The sequence below is a fragment of the Sciurus carolinensis genome, chromosome 7, assembly GCF_902686445.1.
Source record: "Sciurus carolinensis chromosome 7, mSciCar1.2, whole genome shotgun sequence".
Lineage (NCBI taxonomy): Eukaryota > Metazoa > Chordata > Mammalia > Rodentia > Sciuridae > Sciurus > Sciurus carolinensis.
In genome coordinates, this window is record NC_062219.1 from 127,023,145 (window position 1) to 127,034,221 (window position 11,077).

The 11,077-nt window shown below is 36.9% G+C and overlaps 1 protein-coding gene across 1 annotated transcript; it reads left to right on the plus strand.

Annotated features, from left to right (window-relative positions):
- Positions 1 to 245: 245 nt before the first annotated feature.
- Positions 246 to 1,184, plus strand: LOC124989120 (olfactory receptor 2B11-like). Its single transcript, XM_047559087.1, has one exon. The coding sequence runs from the start codon at positions 246 to 248 to the stop codon at positions 1,182 to 1,184; it is 939 nt and encodes a 312-aa protein (XP_047415043.1).
- The last annotated feature ends 9,893 nt before the right edge of the window (positions 1,185 to 11,077 follow it).

Below are 11,077 nucleotides of genomic sequence, written 5' to 3' on the forward strand. Positions count from 1 at the left end.
GCCTTATTATATAGAGGAAAAAAATCAGTCTCAGAATGTTTAGCTTATTTACTCAAAGCAACTGCCTTTAATTATAGTGACATGAAATGAAATTTGGTCACCTGGTGTTGGGGCTTTGCATATCCCACCTCAAAGAGTCACTATATTCCAACTTCTATAATTGTATAGCCAATGTGTAAGAATGTTTTGTCATTCCTTTTAACTCTTCTGACCTTTTTGTTGAAAGGTGAAATAAATTGAAGAGAATGGCACTCATTAATGAAAGTCAGCCTGAAGAATTTATTCTACTAGGCTTTGATGAGCTACCTTGGCTAGAAATTCTTTTATTCATTATTCTTCTGATAACGTACCCCATGACCCTGATGGGAAACATCGCCATCATTCTGGTTTCCAGGTTAGACCCCCGTCTCCACAGTCCCATGTATTTCTTCCTCACCAACCTCTCCTTCTTGGACATGTGTTACACCACCAGCATTGTGCCTCAGATGCTGTTTAACCTGGGAAGCTCTAAGAAGACCATCAGCTATATGGGGTGTGCAGTTCAGCTTTATTTTTACCACATTATGGGGGCCACAGAATGTCTTCTCCTGGCTCTCATGTCTTTTGATCGCTATGTAGCAATTTGTAGACCTCTTCACTATTCTCACATCATGAATCAGCGCATCTGTATCCAGCTAATGTCTATTGTATGGCTGAGTGGAATTACTTATGCTGTCTCAGAGGCCACTGTAACACTTCAGTTGCCACTCTGTGGCGTCAATAAACTGGATCACTTGGTGTGTGAGATTCCAGTTCTCATAAAGACTGCCTGTGGGGAAAAGGAGGCCAATGAACTTGCACTGTCTGTGGTGTGCATTTTTATCGTAGCTGTTCCTCTGTGCCTAACTCTTGCCTCCTATGCTAGTATTGGACGTGCTGTACTTAACATTAAGTCTTCTGAAGGAAGGAAAAAGGCCTTTGGCACATGTTCCTCTCATCTCATTGTAGTTTTCTTATTTTATGGCCCAGGCATTAGCATGTACCTTCAGCCCCCCTCTTCCATTACAAGGGACCAGCCCAAGTTCATGGCTCTCTTCTATGGAGTGGTGACTCCTACAGCCAACCCCTTCATCTACACCCTGAGGAATAAGGATGTAAAGGGGGCTTTAAGCAACCTGGTGAAGAGCATTTTCAGTTCCAAATAAATACATTGTTGACAGCAAATGAAACTATTTAGCAATAAGAGTAAGTTTATAAAGGTTTCTCTCATAACTCATTCCTGTCATAAACCTTGTGTGGTATGCTTGTATTGTATGTTCTTCTATTAAAATACACCTAAATTCTTATATTCCTTAATCAGGTAGGCAAGTATTACAGGTGGCTAATGTATGGGCACTCTATTTTTGAAAAAATACTAAAATAATTCTGTTTGGGTTGGTACATATTGAAATAATAACTTCATTAAGAAGTAAAATATGTTTATGGTATAAACTATAATTACATTGATTCAAGCAAATCACAATAAAAATTTCTTAGCAACCATTCATCAATGGGTTTCCTATTAGCGTCACTTGAGAAACATCTCATCACTCTCTGTGGGGTATCAGGTCTGTGTGTGCAGCCTGCTTGCACTTCATTTTGTATGAAGGACTCTGCTGTCAAAAAAATCATGATTTTTAAAAAAAAAATTTAGCATTATAACTATGCATAGTGGTTGGGTTAATTTTGATAAAGACATACATGCACAGAATTTGATTTAAATTCCCATTTCATCAACTTTTTCTCCCATTCTCCCATTTTATATTCTCCTTCCTGTACTCTACTGATCTGCCTTTCTTTCTTTCTCTTCTTTCTTTCTTTCTCTCTTTCTTTCTTTATTTTCTTTCCTTCTTTCTTTTTCTTTCTTTCTTTATGTTGCTTCTTTCCACATATTCATAAAGATGAAAGATGGAATTTCCTTTGGTACATTTACTATGCATGTAACATGATTTTGTTAAATTCCTTCTGTCCTTCCTCCCTACCTTCTCTACCTTCTATACCACCTATCTTCCCTATGATATCTGATCCCCACCCTACCCCTGCTAACACCTTCTTTCCTGTATTTTGCTCTAGCTTCCATATAATGAGAAAAAACATTCATACCTTGATTTTCTGAATCTGGTTTATTTCACTTAGCATGGTGTTCTCTGTTTCCAACTACTTATCAGCAAATGTCATTATTTTATTCTTCTTTTTGGCTAAGTAATACTCCATTGTGTATATATACCACCTTTTCTTGATTCATTCATATATTGATGGGAATCTGGACTGAAATAATCATGATTCTTAAAATTTCATTAACTTCATTTCATGTAGACCTTTTACTTCTTAAAAAATGCATGATTCAACTGAACAAATATGTGAGCAGTGATTTTTTTATGATTAATTAAAGAATTTATCACTAAATATTGAATAGAACAATGGAAGAAAAATATGGATAAATTTATTAACATTTCTTTTGAATATCATAAGCATGAGTCTTCTGAATCAGTAAAAGAACAAGGGAAGTAATATTAATAATGAGCTGCAATCTAGAAGCATTTTTGTCCATAAATGAGAACATCAAAGAATGTCTTTTAAAAGTATGAGAAAATTAAAATTTGCCTTCTGGACTGAAAAGCAACTTGTTTACTTGAATAATGAATATTTTTATTATATATATTTTGCATGTATGGATATTCAAAATCTGCATCACTAAAAGTTGAAAATGTGATAACCTAAGTCTGTGACTCATTCCCAAAACTTAAAACTTTGTCATAAAATTTGCTACAGTTCATGAGAACAAATATATCTGGATTATATAGGTATATGTTTTTTAATCAATTTTTGAGAATTCCACACAATGTGTTGTGAAGAAAAGAAACACTCGCAAGAAAAAAGTTCATTTAGACATTTCTTTTCTTTCTTTCTTTTTTTCTTTTTCCCTTTTTTGTCATAATGAAAATTAAACGCAGGGGCATTCTGCCACTGAGTACTTCATTACTGAGTACGTACACAGCCACTAAATTGATGAAGCTGGCCTTAAACTTGCTGTTATACTGCCCCAGCCTTTTAAGTAGTAAGTAGTTGGAATTACAGACATGAACCACCATCCCCAGCTTCAGTTGGACATTTCTGACACATCTTTTTTTCTTGTTTTTGTTCTAATTAGTTATACATAGCAGTAGAATGCATTTATACATTTTGATAGATCATACATAAATGAAGTGCAATCTCTCATTTTTCTGATTATACAAATTACAGGATCACATAGGTCATGCAGTCATATATGTACATGAGGTCACAATGTCTGTTCACTCTACTATCATTCCTACCCTCTACCCCTTCCCCTCTGATACATCTTCTTATATGATCAACATATAAGTCAATAAATGAAATGAAAGTCTCTTGTTATTCCATATAAGAATCAATTGTAATATAGATACGCTCTGAAAAATAATGTATCATATGGTGCTGACCCAATTCTTGAGATCAATGGTCCTCGATAATTTAGTTTGGAAAAAATTCTATCTTTAAAAACTGTAAGATTTCTGACTGTCAGAGACTTCAAATTTCATGCACACACAATTTGACAATTAAAATTCTATGATGGTAAATAATAGGTTTGGCCATGGTTATTAATTAAGATATTTTATCTAACTTAGTCTTGTAGCTGAGAAATTAAGCACTTTTAGTTTTGCAGCAAAACCCAGAAAGGTTTGTGTCTGAGGCACAGCTATAAAACTGGTTGTAGTTGTTCTGAGTCCTTTCTTAAATTATTCTCTTTTTTGGGACTAACTGATGTGTGCATGAACCTTTAGGCCTACAGAGATTACTATTTTCAGACACTTGAGTGACATCTGACTCTGAGAAATCAGGACTTCTGAGAACTGTACACAAGCCTCAGGAAAAGGTAGCCAGAGAGAATGAAGGGAGAAAAGCACAGATATGTTTTGTTTGTACTAGACTGCTGCACATTTCGGGGCTACCTATGTTCAGTATATTTGAATATTAAATCTATGTTAGTTAACTTTTGAGAGGTCCTGTACATACTATATTTGAAGCTGACAGTGTGCCCTACCCTTGATGTAGAGCATGTGCAATCCCCATGTTGCCTTTGGTATAAGGCATGTTTTCAGGGAACATGATCTAAACTTTTCTCATTTTCCCAAGCAAGTTTTCCTGAAGAACAAACAGAAGACAACAAAGCATTTTAACCCTGGTTATAAAGACACTAAAAGTGTATTTAGGGGGATCTTTAAGGAAGAATTTCAGTGGTTTAACAATGGTTTCCTCTCGACTACAGAGGTCCTCAGGTCTGTGTAGCGTAACACCAGTCAGGCAAGAAGTGCATCCTGCTCGGATGGGGATATTTAAATGCAGCTATTTAAAAGTTTCCAATGCTTCATCATAGTTCACATAGTGAAATAATTTCTAGAATTATCTAGTTGTGAAGCAAGAGAGAGGATTAGGAACTGTTTATTGAGGAAGGCTAAAGTGAATCAGGTGTCTTCCTCTGTGAACTCATTCTTTGTAGACACCACTCAGGGCTACAGTGCGGCACTGGGCCAGCACCTTGTTATTATTATCACCTCCAATCCTCAAACCTTTTATCAGCTCCACTATTATTATTTCACCTGTTTATAATGGCCAGCAGGTAAAGGATTTGGTGGGAGCCTCTGTGAGAAATACACCTTAAAAGGGGCATTTTGTTTGGGTATATTCCAGAAATTATTAATAAACAGAGATCTTTAATGTGTAATATTCTGTTTAATTATTTATTTATTTAAATGAATCATTAAAGTGATCTTGGTTCTCTTGGATCTTGGCAAATATAAAGGCCAGAATGCCCATGACCTAAGGGAGAAAATTTTTGGGTTGCACATTAATAAAAAACAATGAATGAGGATCCAAGATGGTGGACTAGAGGGTGACTGCATCTCCCGTCGCCCCCAGAACTCAGGATTCAAGAAGGGGAAGCATTGAGAGACTCAGACTAACATAGAGCTGCAGGGTGAGTCTCTCCCACCGGGTGAAGCTTGGCCCGGGCAGCAGGCCCGGACAGGGGCAGCTTCTTGGAGCAGGGCAGGGCAGCTAGAGTCTTCCCCAAGCAGCCCGGCTCCCTCTGGCAGCAGGCTCGTCCCACAGCCAGCTTCTTGGAGCAGGCTGCCCAGTGAGAGCCTTCCCGCACAGAGCCAGCTCCAAGCCCCGGACCCAGAGGCGGGCCCCAGCCACAGGCAGCTTCTGAGACAAGGGCAGGGCAGCCAGAGACTTCCCCAAGCAGCCCTGCTCCCTCCAGCAGCAGGCTCGATCCACAGCCAGCTTCTTGGAGCAGGCCGCCCAGTGAGAGATTTTCCACACAGAACCGACCCCAAATCCCGGACCCAGCAGCGGGCCCCGGCCCTCAGGCAGCTTCTGGGACCAGGGCAGGACAGGGGGAGACATTCCCCTAGCAGTCTGACTCCCTCAGGTGGGGGTAGACCCTGTCTATGGCCAGCTTCTACGAGCAGGACAAACCAGTGAGAAGATTTCCATGCAGAACCAGCCCCCAGCCCTGGACCCAGTAGCAGGCTAGGGGCAGCATTCTCCAGACACACTGAATTATCAAGTTCCTCCAAAACTTCAGGCTACTGAAGGCTGGGAGGTGATATACTGGAAATTTACAGGGACACGATAAGCCAAAGAGGAAATCTGCAATATCTCAGAGTCCCAATGATATCTGACCAATATGAGAAAACAAGGGAAGAAAATGTCCCAAACAAACCAAGATACTATATCAATAAAACCCAATGACAGCACAGCAGAAGAAAAGTCAGAAAGGGAGTTCAGAATGTACATCATTAAAAAGATCAGGGAAGCAAACAAGGAGATGAAAGAGCAAATGCAGGTATTAAAGGAAGAGATGAAAGAGCAAATGCAGGCATTAAATAATTGCACCAATCAACAGTTAAAAGAGCAAATACAGTAAGCAAAAGATCATTTCAATAAAGAGTTAGAGATACTGAAAAAAAAAAAAAAACACCAAACAGAAACCCTTGAAATGAAGGAAACAATAAACCAAACTAAAACTCCATAGAAAGCATAACCAATAGGGCAGAACACCTGGAAGACAGAACCTCAGACACTGAAGAAAAAATATTTAACCTTGAAAACAAAGTTGACCAGACAGAGAAGATGGTGAGAAATCATGAACAGAATCTACAAGAATTATGGGATATCATAAAAAGGCCAAATTTAAGAATTATTGGGATTGAGGAAGACTTAGAGAAATAAACCAAAGGAATGAAAAATATATTCAATGAAATAAGATTACAAAATTTCCCAAATCTGAAGAATGAAATGGAAAACCAGGTACAAGAGGCTTATAGAACTCCAAATATACAAAATTACAACAGACCCACACCAAGGCACATTATTATGAAAATACCTAACATACAAAATAAAGACAGAATTTTAAAGGCCGTGAGAGAAAATAATCAAATTACATTCAGGAGGAAACCAATAAGAATATCAGCAGATTTTTCAATCTAGACCCTAAAAGCTAGAAGGGCCTGGAACAACATTTACCAAGCCCTGAAAGAAAATGGATGCCAACCAAGAATCTTATACCCAGTAAAACTTACGCTCAGATTTGAAAACGAAATAAAATCCTTCCATGAAAAACAAAAGCTAAAAGAACTTGCAAAAAGAAAGTCGGCATTACAGAACATTCTCAGCAAAATATTCCATGGAGAAGAGATGGAAAACAACAATGCAAATCAGCAACGGGAGGAACTAGCCTGAAGGAATGGCCTAATAAAGGAGAAACCAAATCATGTCAAAAAACAAAAATGAGTCAAATGACTGGGAATACATATCATATCACAATAATAACCCTGAATGTTAATGGCCTGAACTCATCAATCAAAAGACATCGACTGGCAGATTGGATTGAAAAGAAAAATCCAACAATATGCTGCCTACAAGAGACTCATCTCATAGAAAGAGATACCCATAAACTAAAGGTGAAAGGATGGGAAAAAACATATCATGCACACGGACACAGCAAAAAAGTTGGAGTATCCATCCTCATTTCAGATAATGTGGACTTTAAGCCAAAACTAGTCAGAAGGGATAAAGAAGGACATTACATACTGCTTAAGGGAAGCATAAATCAGCAAGACATAGCAATCCTAAATATCTATGCCCCAAACACTGGCTGATCCATGTACATCAAACAAATCCTTCTCAATTCCAGAAACCAAATAGACCACAACACAATAATACTAGGCGATTTTAACACACCTCTCTCACCACTGGATAGATCTTCCAGACAAAAATTGAATAAAGAAACCATAGATCTCAATAACACAATCAACAATTTAGACTTAACAGACATATATAGAGTATACCATCCAACAAAGAACGAATACACTTTCTTCTCAGCAGCACATGGATCCTTCTCTAAAATAGACCATATTCTATGCCACAAAGCTACTGTTAGCAAATACAAGAAGATACAGATACTACCTTGTATTCTATCAGATCATAATGGAGTGAAATTAGAAATAAATGACAGAATTAAAAAAAGAAACTTCTCCAATACCTGGAGATTAAATAATATGCTATTATATAATGAATGGATAACAGAAGACATCAGGAGGGAAATAAAAAAATTCTTAGAAGTAGACGAGGACAAAGACACATCATATCAAAATCTCTGGGACACTATACAAGCAGTACTTAGAGGAAGATTTATTTCATGGGGCACATTCAACAAAATCAAAAAAAATAAACAACTTAACACTACAGCTCAAAGCCCTAGAAAAAGAAGAGCAGACCAACACCAAAAGTAGTAGAAGACAGGAAATAGTTAAAATCAGAGCCAAAATCAACAAAACTGAAACAAAAGAAACAATCAGAAAAATTAACAAAATAAATAGTTGCTTCTTTGAAAAAATAAACAAAATTGATAAATCCTTAGCCACACTAACAAAGAGAAAGAGGGAGAAAACTTAAATTACTAAAATTTGGAATGAACAAGGAAATATCACAGAAGACATAAGTGAAATAAAAACATAATTAGAAATTATTTTGAAAATCTATATTCCAACAAAACAGAAAACCTCAAAGATATCAGCAAGTTTCTAGAGACATATGAATTACCTAAACTGAACCAGGAGGACATACACAACTTAAATAAATCAATTTTAAGCAATGAAATAGAAGAGGTCATCAAAAGCCTACCAACAAAGAAAAGTTCAGGACCTGATGGGTTCTCAGCCAAGTTCTACAAAACCTTTAAAAAAGAGCTCATTCCAATACTTCTCAAAGTATTCCATGAAATAGAAGAGGAGGGAACCCTCCCAAACTCATCCTATGAAGCCAATATTACCCTGATACCTAAACCAGACAGAGACACATCAAGGAAAGAAAATTTCAGACCAATATCCTTAATGAATATCGACGCAAAAATTCTCAACAAAATTTTAGCAAATCGCATACAAAAATATATTAAAAAGACAGTGCACCACCATCAAGTGGGTTTTTCCCAGGGATGCAAGGTTGGTTCAACATTCAGAAATCAATAAATATCATTCACCATATCAACAGACTTAGAGTTAAGGATGACATGATTATGTCCATAGAAGCAGACAAAGCATTTGATAAAATACAGCACCCCTTCATGCTCAAAACACTAGAAAAAATAGGGATAGTGGGAACATTCCTTAACATTGTAAAGGCCATCTACACTAAGCCCATGGCCAATATCATTCTAAATGGAGAAAAACTGAAAGCTTTCCCCCTAAAAACTGGAACAAAACAGGGCTGCCCTCTTTCACCACTTCTATTCAACATTGCCCTTGAAACTCTAGCCAGAGCAATTACACAAACCAAAGAAATTAAAGGGATACAAACAGGAAAAGAAGAACTCAAACTATCCCTATTTGCTGATGACAAGATTATATTTTTAGAGGAACCCGGAAATTACACCAGAAAACTTTTAGAACTCATAAGTGAATTCAGTAAAGTAGCAGGTTACAAGATCAATGCTCAAAAATCTAATGCATTTTTATACATAAGTGATGAATCTTCAGAAAGAGAAGTTAGGAGAACTACCCCATTTACGATAGCCTAGAAAAAAATTAAATACTTGGGAATCAATCTCACAAAAGAGGTGAAAGACCTCTACAATGAGAACTACAGAACACTAAAGAAAGAAACTGAAGAAAACCTTAGAAAATGGAAAGATCTCCCATGTTCTTGGATAGGAAGAATTAATATTGTCAAAATGGCCATACTACCTAAAGTGCTATATAGGTTCAATGCAATTTCAGTTAAAATCCCAATGATGTACCTTACAGAAATAGAACAAGCAATCATGAAATTCATCTGGAAGAATGAGAAACCCAGAATAGCTAAAGCAATCCTTAGTAGATAGAGCGAAGCAGGGGGTATTGCAATACCAGATCTTCAACTCTACTACAAAGCAGTAGGAACAAAAATGGCATGGTATTGGTACCAAAATAGACAGGTAGATCAATGGTACAGAATAGAGGACACGGACACAAACCCAAATAAATACAATTTTCTCATACTAGACAAAGGTACCAAAAATATGCAATGGAGAAAAGATAGCCTCTTCAACAAATGGTGCTGGGAAAACCATATGCAACAGAATGAAATTAAACCCCTATCTCTCACCCTGCACAAAACTCAACTCTAAACAGATCAAGGACCTCAGAATCAGACCAGAGACCCTGCATCTTATAGAAGAAGAAGTAGGTCCAAATCTTCAATATGTTGGCCTAGGATCAGACTTCCTTAACAGAACTCCCATAGCATAAGAAATAAAAGCAAGAATCAACAACTGGGATAGATTCAAACTAAAAAGCTTTCTCTCAGCAAAGGAAACTATCAGTAATGTGAAGAAAGAGCCTACAGAGTGGGAGAAAATCTTTGCCATTCATACTCAGATAGAGTGCTAATTTCCAGAATATATAAAGAACTCAAAAAACTCTACACCAAGAATACAAATAATCCAATCAACAAATGGGTTAAGGAAATGAACAGACACTTAACAGAAGAAGATCTACAAGCAATCAACAGATATATGAAAAAATGTTCAACATCTCTAGTAATAAGAGAAATGCAAATCAAAACTGGCCTAAGATTCCATCTCACCCCAATTAGAATGGTGATTATCAAGAACACAAGGAACAATAGGTGTTGGTGAGGATGTGGGGAAGAAGGTACACTCATACATTGCTGGTGGGGTTGCAAATTAGTGCAGCCACTCTGGAAAGCAGTGTGGAGATTCCTCAGAAAGCTTGGAATGGAACCACCATTTGACCCAGCTATTCCACTGCTTGGCCTATACCCAAAGGACTTAAAATCAGCATATTACAGAGATACAGCCACATCAATGTTCATAGCTGCTCAATTCACCATAGCCAGATTGTGGAACCAACCTAGATATCCTTCAAGTGAGGGGGAAGGAAAAAAATAACAGAATGAATCAAACAACATTACCCTATGTAAATTTGTGATTACACAAATGGTATGCCTTTACTCCATGTATCCCATTTGTTTACAATAAAAAAAAAGATTTCAGAAAACAAAAATAAAACAAAAAAATGAATAATTGTAATCTGTTTTGATTACAAAAATAAAAGATGATAGATATTGAAATTTATTCCTCTGGTAATTATTCATATTTTGAAACCATATTTTATATACCTGACAAGATGAAAGATACAAAAATTTAGAAGTTATTCAGTCAAAACTAGTAACAATCTCCTCCAAAAAAAAGTGCATCATAGATGTCATAACTGTTTAATGTCTATTTGCTGAACCTCTAAAAAAATGTTTACTTATCCCCCATGGCCATTCATTTTAGAGTTATTAACTGTGTCCCTCTCACAGTCACATCTCCCCAAGAGGTAGAGCAAGACAAAGAACAGTACAAATCATTTTGAAGAGCTGCATTCTGACAGCTTTCTCTATTATCTCTGCATAGAGCTGATTCTCTTTGTGATTTTCCTCACATTTTACTTGTTCACTCTCCTGGGAGACATGAATATTTTCTTGGTTTCAGCTC

What these genes read in the sequence shown, in the direction of transcription:
- LOC124989120 (XM_047559087.1), top strand. Translation starts at nt 246, where the DNA reads ATGGCACTCATTAATGAAAGTCAGCCTGAAGAATTTATTCTACTAGGC.